The sequence below is a fragment of the Molossus molossus genome, unplaced genomic scaffold (genome assembly GCF_014108415.1).
Source record: "Molossus molossus isolate mMolMol1 unplaced genomic scaffold, mMolMol1.p scaffold_m16_p_1, whole genome shotgun sequence".
In the NCBI taxonomy this organism is placed as follows: Eukaryota; Metazoa; Chordata; class Mammalia; order Chiroptera; family Molossidae; genus Molossus; species Molossus molossus.
Window position 1 is genome coordinate 206,113,366 of NW_023425344.1, and position 18,208 is coordinate 206,131,573.

At 42.8% G+C, this 18,208-nt stretch overlaps 1 protein-coding gene across 1 annotated transcript in view; it reads left to right on the forward strand.

Annotated features, from left to right (window-relative positions):
• Positions 1-997: 997 nt before the first annotated feature.
• PAQR5 (progestin and adipoQ receptor family member 5) overlaps positions 998-18,208 on the forward strand; it is a 43,702-nt gene continuing 26,491 nt past the window's right edge. The window contains exon 1 of the mRNA XM_036268329.1: positions 998-1,162. Within this exon, the coding sequence (XP_036124222.1) occupies positions 1,112-1,162 (51 nt within the window). The 5' untranslated portion in view covers positions 998-1,111. The remainder of the gene's footprint in view (positions 1,163-18,208) is intronic.

The following is an 18,208-nucleotide window of genomic DNA, read 5'->3' on the forward strand; positions in this document are numbered from 1 at the left end:
TCTCTCTCTCTCTCCCATTCTATCTGAACAATATATCAAAAAATGTCCTCAGGTGAGGATTAAAAAAAAAATTAAATAAGTATTTGATGAAGGGCCAGGATGAGCCAGGCACACACCTGAGTTACCAAGCATCCCGGAGGGTCTTCCCCAGCAGTGGGGAACTGGGCCTAGGCAGGTAGCTCTCCCTGCAGGTAGTTGTGGCTCATGCCGCAGGAGGGGCACAGGCAGGGTCTTCAGGTGTTCAGAGACAGGGACAGAACCCTCTGGGGAACTCTGAGGAGGCAGGAGATTTTGGCCCAGTGATAACGGGGGAAGAGGAGGCGTTGACTATGGTACATTACGGGCTCTGCTCTTTCTTTGCTAAACCCAGCTTGTATTTTTCTGTTTCTTGGGCTTGTCCTGAGGACTTGGGTTTTTCTGCTTCACATTAATCACAGCTGTTAAAATGTCTTAATCCTGCACTTAAACAATCTAGCTAGTCTGAGTTGCTCTGTCTCCAGCGAGGGAGAGGGATTTGCCTGGCCTGGTTCTTCTGTGTCTCACAGCAAACACACCCTGGTCAGCCTTCTGGAAGAGCTCCTTCTCTTTGGGTGTTTGGGAGCAAGGCTCTTGGTCCTCCTCTGCCCCTGGGTGGGTGCAGACTTAGCAGCACACCATCTGCCCAGGGGTAGCACGCTGTGCAGTCCCAGCCCTCTCCTGGCTGTGCAACATTGCAGAAGTCATTTCCCCCCGACCCTCGTGCAGTACGAGGGGACTGGGGGACCCCTGCGGCCCTTTCCAGTTCTACAATTTAATGATTGCCTGTGGTATGATTTAATCACTTCCCTCCAGCACTTTTGGAGTGACTCCGCAGTCTGATAGTTCGGCTGTTGGTTTTAAGAAAACCTGATTATTTTGCCATCACAAGCAAGGTATGTTCCATAAACCATCTGACTGTCTTGATCCAGCTGGAGTTCGGCTGAGACTAACTGGGTTTCTTCCCGCTGTCCTCTTTCAGGGAAACAGCCCGGGCACCCGCTGGCCAGAGGCCCCCCAGGCCATGTGAGAACTTTCAGTGAGGCCTGGTGACAGAGCAGCTGCCACCCTCTGGCCTTCCCCACCCGGCTTCACGATGCTGAGCCTGAAGCTCCCCAGGCTGTTCCACATAGACCAGATGCCCCAGGTAGGTGCTCTCGCTCCACTGGTTGAGTTCCAGGTGGTGACGAGGCTGTGGCCTCTGCCACAGGTGACAGTTCTGTCGTCAGCCAGTCTGCTCCGCGCGGGCCCACTCTTCCCATAGAGTTCCTCCCAGACTCCTCGGGGTTGGAAGTGCCTGTTCCTTCACTTACACCAAACCTGGAAATGGAAATGCTCCCAGATCTATTTATGATATAGCCTTTCCCTGTGACATCTGTACTTTATCCTGAAGTGAAGTCATTGAAACTACAGATTCAGGCTGAAGAGATGAAGCCAGCATCCTCTAGCTGGGTAGAGGTTTTTTTAGGACCCAGGTGCTTGAATTCAGGCCAGAGGTGAAGATACCTTAGGATGTGCTTTGGGGCTGTCCCCATCACTTGCAGGGACCCAGGCCAGGCAAGGGTGGAGGTGATGAGAAGAGTGTTGAGTGGGCCCTGCCCCTGGTCTTCTGGGCCTGGGAACTCAAGGGCAGTCATCCCAGAATATCTGGGACTCGTTGGCGGTCTGCATTTTTTTTTTTTAAATCCTCACCCAAGGATACTTTTTTTGCAGTTATCTTCAGACAGAGTGGGAGGGAGAGAGAGAAACATCGATGTGAGAGGGACACATCTACTGGTTGCCACCTGCACGACCCCAACCAGGGTCGGGGATAAACCGCAACCGAGGTACGTGCCCTTGGCCAGAATCGAACCTTGGTCCACAGGCCGGCGCTCTAACCACTGAGCCAAAGCGGCCAGGGCGGCAGTCTGCATTTTAAATGAGCCTTAGATGATGCTGGTCGTGTGAGCTGTGCTCTGGCCGACTGGTGCAAGCCCTCTTTCCCTTGTGAAGAGAACGTCGTTTCGTGATACCTTTGTGTCAGTGTCCGTTTTCCTTGCTTTCTGACTGCAGAAGTGTTATTGCAGGGTGGGACTTTCCATCTGGAGGCTGTCACAGAGGGAGGGAGAGTTCCTTTGCCCTCAGCTGACCGCCACGTGCTCACAGCTGCGTGAGTGGGAGATTAAGAGACCCACTGCCAGATGCTGTCCCTGAGAGCCAGCAAAGCCAGGCGACTCCAGCAAGGTGACATTGAGGGGAAATCAAAGACGATGTGGAGCTGTTTGGTGGGAAGAGATGAGGTGACAGACAAATTCAAAATGAGGCTGGGTTCCTGACTGTTGAGCCGAGCTCCTGCCTCGGGTCTCCCAGGGCCATAAACTTGCCTTCCTGGTCCGTGCGTTTCGGTGGTTGATTCTGCCCACAAAGCACTAGTGCCTGTGATTAGTGGGAACACAAAGTGATTCTTTGATCCATTCACTCATGACGTTTTTATTGACTGCCTGCTGTGTGCAAGGCATTACTCTGTGCAGGACTCAGAGAACAGTCACACACAAATCCTGTCCTTGCATGAGCAGTTCTGTTGCAGAGTGGGTTAGGGTGTGTTCAAGTAGGTCAGAGGAGGGCTTGGTCACTTCCATCAGATTAGAGGAAGGGATGAGAGATGGCCCAACGAAGGGGGCCACCTTTAAGACGGTTGTGAGGGTGGCGGGGAGAGCATTCCAAGTGGAAGGAATGGTGTGAGCAAAGACCTGGAGTTGGGAAACCTCAGGGCAGGTGTAGGGACTTGAGGTGGGGATCCTGGGTACCTGCTCGGACATCTCCCTGGGTCTTTTGGTCAAAGTCAGGTTCAGAGTATGTGCAGGAAAGAGGTGGAGAGTGGTCTTAAGGGGTATTGTCGGTAAACTGCTGGAATTCCAAAGACGAGGACCAGAAAACTTCAGAAGGCTAAAGACAAATGTGTCTTCTCTGCCCAGTCTTTGTAAATGATGGAGATGACAGTATCCTTTTTAGTAAAATGGCACTCGTCAGAGGCAGAGAACCAGTATCAAAACCTTCCTTGGGCTCCGACATCCACGACTGGGCTTCTCAGCATTGTGCCCAAGGTTCCTGCCAAGGCTGAGAAAACCAAGTGGCTCCGCCCTGCTAGAGGGTAGTTTTCCAGGAGGATTTGGTGGGGGAGTTGGAAAGGCATTATTTGGTAATAAAACAGGTGTAAGTATATTAAAGAGAAAAATGCATGATTTGAATAAATACTTATAATAGGAGACTTCATACAAATGTTAAGCTTACTTTTGGTGGACTCTGTGGGTCCCAAGACAGTTTACAGACTGAACTTGGGCAAGATACTTAATTTGCCTACCTCAGTTTTCCCATCTGTAAAATGGGGTAATACTCGTATCTGCTTCCTAGGGTTATGATGAGGGTTAAATGAGGTAACTCATGTGAAGTGCTGGCATATGGTGAATGAATGTTGGCTGTCATCATTATTATCAACTCTCCTATGCCCTGCAGGCCACGTGGATCAGGGCAGCATGTGGGCAGACTTTGAGCAGCCCCTCTCACAGACTTGAACCCAGGCTCCCTACCCTGGTATTGGCAGGCCTGACTACTCCCCACCTTCTGCTCCATTTCCCATTCATAGACCCTTTTCTCTGGCCACACTGGTGGTCTCTTTAGTCTCCCCACCAGCTTGGACATTCACTTCTCATGATCTCTGTTTGAAGGCTTTCCTGCCCCCACCGCCTCTGTTCCCTTTTTTGCTTCCTTCTTCATGGCCCTGCAGCTGTCCTCCCGCTGAGTGCCTTCAGCTGTTGGTTAGAACCTCTGCCCAGTATGTCAACCAGCTGTGTGGCCTGGGGCCCTTCTCTACCCTCTCTTAGCCTCACGCATGGGGTGAGGAGTAAGGGACACCATCTCCCATTGTCAGAGTTATAAGTCTGGCACATTCCTGGCTGACAGATTACTCACAGGAAAGGGGAATTTCTCCCTTCCCTTAGAAGGTGGGACTTGGGTGTATGCCTCCTAGACTGGCCTATCAGATACTATCTCCATTTTACAGATAAGGAAACTGAGGCTTTAGAGAGTTATGAGTCTTGTCGGAATTCGCACAGTAAGCAGCTGAGCTGCAGTGCAAGGCGGGGACATTCTCTTTTTGCAAAGCAGCACCTCAGGGAACCCTGCTGCCTGTGCCCCTGAAATAAGGGGTCTAGGACCATGTCCTGTGTTTACCTGTAGCCTGCGGGCCAAGGCTGTAGTTAATAAAAGATTCTCAATTTGACACAAAATGCCCTTGTTTTGTGGCAAAGTGTCATGCTATATTCTATATGAACTCGCTATTTAGATGTCTCCGTTGTCTCTAAATGGGGTCTGTGTAGGAATCAACGCCTAGATACTTCTTCCATCCCTTGGCTGTTTGTTCAATCTCTAATTACTGGTTAAAGTATCCAGGCCTGTTTTTAGGTACAAGAGAGACTATATATAGTCTCAGCGGTTAGAGCATCAGCCCACAGACCAAAGGGTCATGGGTTCAATTCCGGTCAAGGGCAAGTACCTGGGTTGCCGGTTTCCCCGGCCCTGACCAGGGCTGTGTGGGAGGCAGCCCATCGATGTGTCTCTCTCAACATCGATGTTTCTCTCTCTCTCTCTCTCCCTTCCTTACACCCTCTCTAAAAAATAAAAAATCAATGGAAAAATAGAATTTTAAGTATACAGTTCAGTGGGTTTTAGTATGTTTACATACACAAAGTATGTTGCACAAAACCATCACCACAGTCCGTTTTAGAACACTTTCATCACTTTAGAAAGAAACTCTGTGTCAATTAGCAGACATTTTCCACCCCACCCCCACTCTCAAGCCTATGGCAATCACTAATTTACTTTCTCTCTCATTGGATTTTCCTATTTTGGATATTTCATGTAAATGGGATCATACCATAGGCCTTTGATGAATGCCTTTTTTAACTTAGCAAAATGTTTTCAAGGTTCATCTGTGCTGTAGCATGTATTAGAACTTCATTTTTTATGGCTGAATATTATTCCATTCTATGGATATACCAAAGTTTTTGTTTTATTCATCTGTTGATGGACACATGAGTTGATTCAGTTTTTTTACTATTATGAATAATGTTGCTCTGAACATTTGTGTACTAGTTTTTCTTCTTGTTTTTATTTTATTTTAATTTTAATTTTAGAGAGGGAGGGAGGGGAGAGAAAGAGAGGGAGACAGGGAGAGGGAAAAAGAGAGACATCAGTGTGAGAAAGATACATTAATCAGTTGCCTTCAGTTGCCTCCCATATGTGCCTGATGGGGAATCGAACACACAACCTAGGTATGTGCCCTGATGGAATTGAACCTAATTTGGGATGGTGCTCCAACTGAGCCACACTGGCCAGGGCTGTGTACTAGTTTTTCTGTAGACATATTTTCAGTTCTGTTAGGTACACTCCAAGGAGAGGAATTGTTGGGTCATGTGTTAACTCTATGCTTAACTTTTTTTATTGTGGTAAAATATATTTAGCATAAAATTTACGTCTTAACCCTTTTTAAGTGCACAGGTCAGTGGTATTAAATATATTCACATTGTTGCCCAGCTGATGTGGCTCAGTGGGTTGAGTGTTATTCCATGGACTGAGAGGTCCTGGTTCAATTCCCAGGTAGGGCACATGCTTGGGTTTCGGGCTTGGTCCCCAGTAAGGGGCGTGCAGGAGGCAGCCGATTGATGTTTCTTAAATTGATGTTTCTAGCTCTCTCTCCCTTCCTCTCTCTAAAAATAAAAAATAATAAAATATATAAATATGTATGTTCACAGTGTTGTGCAATCATTATCACCATTCATCTCCATAATTCTTTTTATCTTGTAAAACTGAAACTCTATACCCATTAAACAATAACTCCCCATTTTCCCTTCCCTGCCCAGCCTCAGACAAATACCATTATGCTTTCTGTCTTTGTGATTTTGAAGTACTCTAGTACCTCATATAAGTGGGATCATACAGTATTTGTCCTTTTGTAACTGTCTTATTTATTTCACTTAGCATAATGTCCTCAAGGTTCATCCCCGTTGTAGCATATGTCAGAACTTACTTCCTTTTTAAGGCTGAATAATATTCCATTGTATGTATACACCACATTTTGCTTATCCATTCTCCATTGGTGAACACTGGCTTGCCTCTATGTTTTAGCTGTTGTGATCAGTGCTGCTATGAACAAGGGTGTATGAATAACTCTTTCAGACTCTGCTTTCAGTTCTTTGGGGTATATACCCAGAAGTGGGATTGCTGGATCATTTGGTAATTCTGTTAACTTGTTGAGGAACCTCCATACTGTTTTCCACAGTGGCTGTACCATTTTACATTCTCATCAACAATTCACAAAGGTTCCATTTTCTCCACATCCTCACCAACACTTACTGTTCTCTGTTTTTTAATTATATAGTAACCCTCGTAATGGGTGCGAGGTGGTATTTCCCTGTAGTTTTGATTTGTTCTTCCCTAATGACTAGTGACATTGAGCATCTTTTTGTGTTTATTGGCCTTTGGAGAAATGTCTATTCAAGTCATTTGCTCATTTTTAAATCGGGCAATTTTTGTGTTTTTACTGTGGAGTTGTAAAAGTTCTTTATATATTCTGGATACAAGTCCCTTCTCAGATATATGATTTGCAGATATTTTCTCACATTCTATGTGTTGTCGTTCTTTATCTGACTTTATTGATGGTATCCTTTGCAGCACAAAAGTTTAAAATTTTCATATTATTTAATTTTTGTTGTTCCTTGTGTTTTTGGTGTAATATCTAAGAAACCTTTGGCCTATCCAAGGTCGTGAAGATTTACTCCTGTATTTTCTTCTAAAGTTTTATCTCTTTGATGATCCATATTTGAGTTAATTATTGCATGTGGTGTGAGAAGAGAGTCCAACTTTATTCTTTTCTTTTATGTATTAGTATTAAGTAGTTCCAGCACCGTGTGTTGGAAGGACTATTCTTCATTAAATTGCCTTGGCACCTTTATTGAAAATCAATTGACTGTAAATGCAAGGGCTTATTTCTGGACTTGAAGTTCTTTTCCATTGATCTATTTGTTTTTTCTTATGCCAGCACCACATTGTTTTGATTATGTAGCTTTGTAGTAAGTTTTGGGAAATGCGAGACTTTCAACTTCATTCTTCTTTTTCAAGATTGTTTTGGCTGCTTAGGATCCCTTGCATTTCCATGTCATTTTCTACACACACACACACCAAAAAAAAAGGCAGCTGGAATTTTGATAGGGACTGCATTAATATGTTGATCTATTTGGAGAGCATTACCATCCTAACAATATTGACTCTTTTAATCCCTGAATACGGGTTGTCTTTGGATTTATTTAAGTATTTAATTTCTTTCAGTGATGTTTTGAACTTTTAAGTGTACAGGTCTTGTACCATTAAAATAATTTGTTAAATTTATTCCTAAGTATTTTATTGTTTTTGATGCTGTTGTAAATGAAACTGTTTCCTTAACTTCATTTTCAGATTGCTCACTGCTTGAATATAGAAAGAAAACTGAGTTTTGTATATTGATCTTATATCCTGCAACCTTGTTGAACTCATTTATTAGTTCCAATAGTTTTTTAGTGAATCCTTTAAGATATCCTATATGTAAGATTGTGTCATCTACAAATAGTTTTGCTTCTTCCTTTCGAGTCTGGATGCCTTTTATTTCTTTTCCATGTCAAATTGACCAACTAGACCCTCCACTATGATATTGAATAGAAGTGGTTTGAGGTGAGAGCAGACATCTTTGTCTTGTTCCTCATCTTAAGGAGAAAGCTTTTCATTTTCCATCAGGAAGTATGTTAGCAGCTGGTTTGGGGGCTGGGTGAAAAAGGTGAAGGGGGTTAAGCAAAAAACAAAATAAAACTCATAGACACACACAAAGAAAAAAGTATATTAGCTGTGGGTTTTTCATAGATGGGCTTTACGGGGTTGAACAAGTTCTATTCCTATTTTCCTGAGTGTTTTCTAATCATGAAAGGGTATTGGATCTTGTCAAATGCTTTTTTTGCATCTACTGACATAACCATGTGATTTTTGTTTTTCTCTCTTCTTGATTAATCTTGTCAGTTTGTATTTTTTAATATTTGAAAGAGGCAAATGTGGACTCAGTGGAGCTTCTGTTATGTATTTTATATCTCTTGTGTCAGTTGTCATTTTTATTTTCTTTCTACTTTGGGTTTATTTGCTGTTTCTCCTCTACCTTCTTAAGTTAATCACTGCCTTTAATGTATGTAATTAAGCATACCTATTTCCCTCTAAGTATTACATTAACTGCACCCCACATGTACTATTCTAATTAATTTCTAATTTCCATTTTGATTTCTTATGTGACTTATGATTGCTTAGAAGTGTTTATTTATTTATTTATTTTTAATCCTCACCTGAGGACATTTTTCCTTTTTTTTTTTTCAGATAGAGTGGGAGGGAGAGAGAGGAAGAGAGAGAGAGAGAGAGAGAAACATTGATGTGAAAGGGACACATCAAGTGGCTGCCTCCTGCACGACCCAACCAGGGATGGGGACAAACTGCAACCCTGGTACATGCCCTTAGAGGGAACCAAACCCAGGTCTTTCTGGACTGCAGGCCGACGCTCTAACCGCTGAGCCAAACCGGCCAGGGTGTAAGTGTTTATTTTTTTAATTCCCAAATGTAAAGTGGAGTTTTTATGTTATCTATTTAACTTGACTGTTGTCTGAGAATGTCCTCAGCATTTCTGCAATCCTTGATGTTTGTTCAGACTAGCTTTATGGCCTAACACATAATCAGTTTTCTTAAGTCTTCTAAGTGTATCTGAAAATATTGTATAATCTCCAGTTGTTGGGGGCAATATTCCATATATGTCCCATAAGGTCAAACGTTTCCCCCCCCCAAAAAAAAATTTAATATTTTTAAAAAGACAGAAAATATAAAAATTATCAAAAAATATTAAAAGGTTCATTGTGGAGCTAAATGCTTACACTGAAACTTTTTCTTGTAATTGATTCAAGGTAAAAAGCAAAACTTAAATTAAAAACACAGCAGCTACAGCTGTCCAATGAAAAGCCTACTGCATAAAGGCAGGACAAAATGAACTGACTGAGCAAATAATCACATCATAACCTCAGTAGCAAGTTTCAAATGGTTTCAGTTCCAAGGTCTAAAAGAAGCATCATCTTGCATGCTTCGACTCCACTTCTTCAAGAATCCACTGAATGCCATTCATAAAACCTCTTAGAGTTTCAGCCTTTGTGTCCTGGACCATCCGTGGGTGGTTTAGGTGATTCAGATGCAGCTCATGTGCCAAATAAAACAGGGCATTCTTTTTACATTTCCTGGAGAAATACAAGGTAAACCAGCATTGGTCTTCCTGATGATCCAAAAGCTGGATCTGTCATTGCCATAACACGAGAAAAGTCATCTCGCCATTCCTGTCTTTTCTGAGCTTCAGCATTTGCAACATAGTTGAACCCATCAACAACTTCCCACACTTTCTGGATTTGTGGAATTACACTGTACTGGCCTCCTTGTGGATCATCCCCTTGGTTCTGTATACTGAACATCTTGTTAATTGCACTTGTTTGCTCTTCTCTTGTTCTATCTCTTTCCTTTCTGGTAGTTGAACATAATATCAGGATGTTGAATTTATGTTGGTTGCTCAACTGAAAACTGACTCCTGATCCAACACACTGCCATGTAGTCATAAAACGCACCATCCAGGTTTTTTAAAGATGTCTAGATCTGGAAGAGACGTCCAGTTAAGACCAAGAAGGAAGCTCCCACAGCAGGAAAAAAACCTCCACAGAATCGGATCTCGTTCAATTTCATTCCAAAAATGATTTGTACTTCCCAACTGACACAGATCATGAGGTGAGAGAAATGACAAAATGTATAGCTATACGTCAATCGGCAGCCGCGTCAGGGCGCTGGCCTCCTGTCCCCTTGCTCTTGGGAGGCGCTGGGCGCCCCGCTCCTCACCCACCGACGGCCAGAAGCTCGGGCAGCCGCCAGGACCACCGCCTCCAAGCGGCTCCAGTATCTGTGGTGTGGCTCAGGTCAGACATTTTTATATCATTACTAATTTTGTTCAGCTTGATCTACCATAATTGAGATGTGTTAAAATTTTCCACCATGATAGCAGATTTGTGAATTATTCCTTGTAGATAAGTAAATTTGTACTTTATCTATTTTGAGCCTGTATTTTTTTTTTAGGTATATCCAAGTTTATAAGTGTTATATCTTCTGGTGAAGTAAATTTCTTATTTATTCTAGTAATTCTTTTTGTGTCTAGTTGCGTTTTTGTCTTAGAATCTGATAGTCATAAAGCCACTCCTCCGGCTTTGTCGTTATATGTCTGGTTTCTTTCTTTCCTTTGACTCTCAATTTCTCCCTCTCCTTATATGTTAACTGTGTCTCACGTAAATGACACATAGTTGGATTTTATCTAGTTTGACAAGATTTGCTATTAACTGGACAGTTTAGGTTTTTTATATCTATAACAAGTATTGTTATAATTGCATTTATTTCAATCATCTTATATGCTTTCCATTTGTCCTGTTTTCTCTGCTTAGTTATCCTTTCCTTTTTGCTTTCTTTGGATTGAGTTTTACATTGTTGTTTTCTATTTTACTTTTGACATTCTATATTCCCCTTCACTTCTTTTGTAATTCTATCTAGAAATATGCTCTATATTTATTAGCTCAGTGGCTACTCAGGCTACTTTAACATGAGTAACTATACTAGACAGAAAGGGCTAAGCTGTGCTAACTTTATTTTATTTTATTATTATTATTTTTTATCCTCACCTGAGGACATTTTTCCATTTTTTGTTCAGATAGAGTGGGGGGGGGGGGGAGAGAGAAGAAAAAAACATCGACGTGAAAGGGACACATCAAGTGGCTGCCACCCACACGACCCAACCAAGGCCGGGGACAAACTGCAACCGAGGTACGTGCCCTTAGCAGGAACCGAACCTGGGTTTCTCTGGACCGCAGGCCAACTCTCTAACCGCTGAGCCAAACCAGCCAGGGCGAGGCTGTGCTGAGTTTAAAAATTCCTCTAGTTAAATTAAAAAATGGGCAAAGGACAGGCACTTCTCCAAAGAGGACATACAGATGGCCAAGAGACATATGAAAAAATGCTCGTCACTAATCATCAGAGAGAGGCAAATTAAAACGACAATGAGGTATCACCTCACACCTGCCACAGTGGCTTTCTACAACAAATCATTGAACAGCAAGTGTTGGCGAGGGTGTAGAGAAAAGGGAACCCTAGTACACTGCTGGTGGGAATGCGGACTGGTGTAGCCACTATGGAAAACACTGCGGTGCTTCCTCAAAAAATTAAAAATGGAACTGCCACTGACCCAGTGATCCCACTACTAGGAATATATCCTAAGAAACCTGAAACCAATCAGAAAGAATATATGCACCCCTATGTTCATAGCAGAGTTATTTACAATAGCTAAAATTTGGAAGCAGCCCAAGTCCCATCAGTAGGTGAGTGGGGAAAAAAGCGGTGGTACATTTACACAATGGAATATTATGCAGCTATAAGAAAGAAGGCTCTCACCTGGCTGGTGTGGCTCAGTGATTGAGCATCGACCCATGCACCAAGAGGTCACTGGTTCGATTCCTGGTCAGGGCACATGCCCAGGTTGTGGGCCTGATCCCCCAATGGGGACATGCAGGAGGCGGCCAGTTGATGTTCTTGCTCATTGATGTTTCTATCTCTCTCTCTCTTCCTCTCTCTAAAATCAATAAAGAAAAAATATTTTTTATAAAGAAAAAAAATAAGAAAGAAAGAAGGCTCTCTTAGCCTTTGCAACAGCATGGATGGACCTGGAGATTATTATGCTAAGTGAAATAAGCCAGTCAGAGAAAGACAAATATCACATGATCTCACTTATATGTAAAATCTAATGAACCAAATAAACTGATACACAAAATAGGTCCAGAGACATGGATGCATGAAACAGACTGACAGATCTCAGAGGGGAGGGAGGTGGGGGGATGGAAAGAGATTAACCAAATATATACATGCAGAGCCCATGGACACAAACAATAGTGTGGTGAAGACCTGGGGTGAAAGGGGTAAAGGGGGGGACATCTGTAATACAGTCATTCCTCGCCACTTCGCACTTCGACTTTCACGGGTTCACTCTGTCGCGGTTTTTTCAAATATATTCATTAAAAAGTTGATAGAGACAGTGAAAATGATACAGCGCACACTCAGTTGTCTGAGTCAATTATACACCCCTGTATTACAATTAAAATTAAAAATACTGTACGTATGGACTGTAGACCTCTGTATTCGAGCACCCCAGGAATCCTTCAATGCCAGGTGCAACCACTGGAGTCTGGAACGGATTAAGTGCGACAAACGAGGGATGACTGTACTGTCAACAATAAAAAATAAATTTCTTTTTTATCCTCACCAGAGGACATTTTTGCATTTATCTTCAGACAGAGCGGGAGGGAGAGAGGGAGGAAGAGAGAGAGAAACATTGATGTGAGAGAGACACATCGAGTAGCTGCCACCCACATGACCTCAACCAGGGCTGGGGACAAACTGCAACCGAGGTACGTGCCTTTAGTGGAAATCGAACCTGAATCTCTCTGGACCACAGGCCGACGCTCTAACCGCTGAGCCAAACCGGCCAGGGCTAAATAAATTTTTAACAAATCCTCCAGATAGCTCACTGACTTAATGTGGACAAGGTTTATTTCACATCCGCAGTACATAACTAAGTGCTTGTTGGGGAACCGTGAGGGACCCAGGCAGATGGAAGATCCACTGTCTTGTAGCTGCACCGTCTGGGACATGTGGCCTCCTGGATTGCCACAGAAGCAGAAGAAAAGACGATGGTTTAGGTTGGGTTCCCTAGAAACAGACTCTGAACCAAAGGTTTGTGTGCAGGAAGTTTATCAGGGTGAGTTCCCAGAACAACACCTGTAAGGAAGGAAGGGACAGAGGATTGTGTAGAAGGAGAAGTTGCATCCAAGGCCTCAGCTGATTACACAGAGTGCTCTGGAGTGGGGTTTGCCCTTCAGACTTTTCCCCAGTGAGAAAGGAGGCTGGGACTTTGTATCCGTCGTCAGTGGGTGTGTGCTGCCCCTGGACGGGGAGTATGGCATTGTCAAGGTAGCAGCCTTTGGCCAGAAACAATTCCCATAGAGGGAGGAGGGGCTTAGTTCTGAAGGAGGGAAGAGTGCCCTCCTGCGTGCGTCGTGGTATCTACTGCTAGAAGGCGTACAGCTTTAACTGCGCTGGCCTAGAAGTAACCAGAAGTAGGTATGTGGCCCAACCAAACTGCAAGAAAGTCTGAAACTTGCAGGAAAGTGCATGAAATATTTGGTGAGCACCAACTGTCTCTACTATACCTAATTCTTGGATCTAAGGACTGGTGACTTTCAACAATTCTAGAACTTTATCAGTTATCTCTTCAAATATCACAAAGACAACCATTGGCTTTTCTTCTGGAGAAATGTTCTCCATGTCTCTTGCGTTCTTTCATATTTTCTCTCTCTTCATCTCTTTGGAAGGCATTCTGTGTACTTTTCAATTACTTATTATTTCAATTATTTTAGGTTCTTTTAAAATCCATTCAGGTGTTTTTTTTATCCTCACCCGAGGACAATTTTTGATATTTTGTTCAGATAGAGTGGGAGGGAGAGAGAGAGAGAGAAACAGCGACGTGAAAGGGACACATCGAGTGGTCGCCACCCACATGACCCAACCAGGGCCGGGGACAAACTGCAACTGAGGTACGTGCCCTTGGCGGGAACTGAACCCAGGTCTCTCCAGGCTGCAGGCTGACGCTCTAACCGCTGAGCCAAACCAGCCAGGGCATAAATCCATTCATTTTTATTGTTGTTGTTCATATTTGTAAGCTTTTTTTTGAAACATATTGAGCATAGTTATTTTATATTTCAGCATCTGTTCTTTGAGCTCTCTGTCATCTGCTGGTTTTGCTGCTCCTCATTCGTGGTGTTTGGTTTCAGGTGTGCGCATGCTTGTATTCAGGCAGGAGTCCGGCAGAGAGAGTTGCGTTTGCTTTTGCTACATATCTGAAGGGAGCTACAAACCTTTGACCTCTGTTTGTAACCACTTTAATTTTCCACTTGAGAGTTCTTGGACCACATACGTAGTATGAATTTGGATCAGAAACCTATATGAAAACAAGCTGATGATTCTGAATTCTTGGGAAAGATCCCCCCACCCCACCCCCAGAAAGACAACTTTCCTTGTTGTCTCCTGCCTGGTGGGACTTATTTTGCATTCACTTATCCTTGGAGTCCTAGCCTTCCTTATTGCTGAGGCCTCCTATTTGATTCTCTGCCTTTGGTGGACCTGGGGTTTCATCCCTTATTTACCAAGCCTGACGGCAGAATCTCTGACGTGAGAGCAGCTCACCTCTGGGGTTCCTGGATTCCTTTTGTGTGGCGGCTTTGTGGCTTCCTGCTTTTGCGCTGTCTCGCTGATACATTTCTCCAGCATACAATGCATACTTCATCCAGCATTTGAATTGTTTTAGTCGGAAGGATCCTTTATGACATCTCATCGACTATCATTTTGCCAGAACCAGAAGTTCCCCAGCCATTTTTCCAGGTCCTTCTTTCATCACTCTGGGTCCAGCGATCCCTTCCTTCTGAAAAACTTGGATAACACTTAGCATTTCCGTAAAGTGTAGCAGTCCCCGGTCCCACCAGGCTGGATGCAGTGAAGCAAGCAGAGACTTTGCAACTCAAGACTGCGGTTTGCAATCACAGCATGAGTTAACTCTGACTGGGGCTTGAACCAGGGCCGCAGTGGTGAGAGCGTCAAACCCTAACCATGACACCACGAGGTTTGTGGCCTTGACAATGACATCTCACTGAGATTTAGTTTCCTCGTCTGTAAAGTGAGGCCGATCGTCCCTGCCTTGCAGTGTTGTCACGATGATCAAATGAAACGGTCTAACTTTAACATGTGCTGGGTCTGAATTAGGAGAACGGACAGAGACCACAGACTATGCTTCTACCCTGACAATATCCCTTCATAATGACAAAAACAATGTGTAAAGCTCTGATTTTTATATAGCTAAAGTCAGCAAAATATCAAAGACAACTGAATTCAATTATTGCATGACTGGATGTTATAATGATGGATTAGTGATGGTTGGATGAGTAATAAAATAAAAGCATACATAATTTATAAATTATTACATCTTTATTCCATAGTTTATTTTTCTTGCTTTCATTTCAGCAGAATTATGAATTATATTGTTGTTATGAACATTATCACATAATCTGTGTTCTAGTAACAGTGGTGGCTAATTACACCACTATTCTTGAATCATTTAGTCTTAGTTTGTTTTCTTTCATTAATTTCATCTGGAAGAAATTTTTGCTGAGTTTCTGCTCAGTTCTGCTGAGGTAGAACAACTGAAAATATTTAAAAAAAATTTTTTTTAATCTTCACCCAAGATTATGTTTTTTATTGATTTTTAGAGAGAGAGGGATAGAAGGTGTGGGGGGGAAACATTGATGTGAGAAACATCGATCTGTTGCCTCCCATACGTGCCCCAATCCAGGATTGAAACTGCAACCTAAGTATGTGCCCTGATTGATAATCAAACCCGCAACCTGTTTGATGTACAGGACGATGCTGCAATCAACTGAGCACCTGGCCAGGGCAAAAAAATATTCTTTTTTTTTATCCTCACCCAAGGACATTTTTTCCATTTTTTTGTTCAGATAGGGTGGGAGAGAGAGAGGAAGAGAGAGTGAGAAACATCGACGTGAAAGGGACACATCGAGTGGCTGCCACCCGCACGACCCAACCAGGGCCGGGGACAAACTGCAACCGAGGTACATGCCCTTAGCGGGAACCAAACCCGGGTCTCTGGACCACAGGCCGACGCTCTAACTGTTGAGCCAAACCGGCCAGGGCCAAAAAAAATATCCTTAAAGCCATATTTAGAATCAGAAATGAACTATGAATTTTATATATCAAGTTTAAACATTGTAATTAAGTTGCATAATTATAATTTATAAGAAAATGAAATATTTTAATTCCATATAGATCACCATTTTTTTTTATCCTCACCCAAGGACATTTTTGCATCTATCTTGAGACAGAGCAGGAAAGAGAGAGGGAGGAAGAGAAAGAGAAACATCAATGCGAGAGAGACACATCGAGTGGTTGCCACCCACACGACCCTACCGGGACCAGGGACAAGCTGCAACCAAGGTACGTGTCCTTAGCGGGAACTGAACCCGGGGATCTCCGGTCCGCAGGCTGACGCTCTAACCGCTGAGCCAAACCGGCCAGGGCTGGATCACCATCTTTTATATAGCTATTTTTATTCTCTCTTAAAACAATATCTATTTCCATACAGTAATGATTTCAATTTTCTTTTTTCAAGAAAAATTATTTTATAAAGAAAACTGAAACTAGCAGTATTTTGCTCAGTGAAAATCATACCTCAATTTTTATTATCCAGATAAATAATCTGTATAGAAATTAATTTCAGGATTATTTGTATATACATCTTTTCTTTCATAGTCCAAAGACATTTTTGTTTTTTTCTTTCAATTTTATTTTATCTGAATGTCATTTTTGTTACATATTTTACATGAGGCTCCTTTGATTTTGAAAAATTCTGTATGCATTTATTTATTGTAAATCCTCACCAAGGATATTTTTACATCTATCTTCGGACAGAGTGGGAGGGAGAGAGAGAGAGAAACATCGATATGAGAGAGAGGCATCGATTGGTTGCCACCTGCATAGCCGGGGCCAGGGACGAACCACAACCAAGGCACATGCCCTTGGTCAGAATCAAACCCAGGACTCCCTGGTCTGCAGGCCGACGCTCTAACAGCTGAGTCAACCTGGCCAGGGCTCTGTATGCATTTAAAATAATAAATATGTATGTTTAATCTCTTTAAAAAGTAAAATAGCCAAACCTAGAATTTTCTTTTTGCAGGCTTTTGCTAACAGCATCTCATAACAAATTTCTGCGGAAAGCTCAGATTCAAAATTAATGTCAATTTCCACCTAAGATGTGATTTGCTCTATATTCAAGGACTTTCTGTTATTTCACTGATTTCTGCTGGTTATGGTGTATCTTGTCTAAATTAAATCTAAGTGTTTAATGACATTTATTTGGCATTCCCTTCATGTGACTAGGAATAGTTTATGGTCAAATGTGTTATGCATTTCAACAAGATGTCCCATATTGGAGAAGATTCAGAGAATGTTCTGCATAATCTTTGAATTGTTCCAATGAAAGTCATCAATTCTCCTAGTAAGAAATTGAAACCATGTGCTGCTATTTCTAGCTCTAAGATTGCTTTTGGATTTTTGGTCACATTCTGACCTTGTATTAGTTTTCTGTTGTTGCCATAAAAATTGCCCAAAACTTCTTTAAAAAGAAGATAAATTGCCCTGGCTAGTTTGGCTCAGCAGTTAAGAGCATCGGCCTGTGGACCAAAGGGTCTCAGGTTCGATTTTAGATCAAGGGCATGTACCTGGGTTATAGGTTCCATCCCCCAAATGGGTCATGCGGGAGGCAGCCAATCAATGTGTCTCTCTCACATTGATGTTTCTCTCTCTCTCCTTCCCACTCTATCTAAAAATCAGAGACCACCGGCATCCCTTGGCTCCAGCCCCTTCCTCCCTGCAAAGCCAGCAATGTTGCCTCTTTCTACTACCCCTCCATAGTCACATTTCCCTCTGCCTCTCTCCTGCCTCCCTCTTCACTTGTAAGGACCCTTGTGGCTAACTGGGCCCACCTGATAAGCCCAGATGATACTCCTATTTTAAGGTTAGCTGATTAGCAACTTTAATTTCATCCTTGACCCTAACTCCCCTGTGCTGAGTAACTTAACGTAGTCACAAGTTCTGGCGATTAGGATGTGAACATCTTTGAGGGCCCCAGACTTTCTAATCATGTTATACTGTTACCATAGGCTTGCCCATGGCAGATTTTTAAATCAATGCCTATAATTGAAAATCGTTTTCCTAGCTCTTAAATCAAAGACTGCATATTTGCAGAACGTAAAACTGATGGGATGCTCCATTGTCTCAGCTTCTTCACATTCATCTTCTGCAGGGCAGCGCCCTGTATGGTGCTAGTCATTCAGTGGGCTTTTCACCCAGGTACCCCCTACCTGGACTGAGTAATAATGACTTTTTAAAGACATTTTATGTCTTCTTT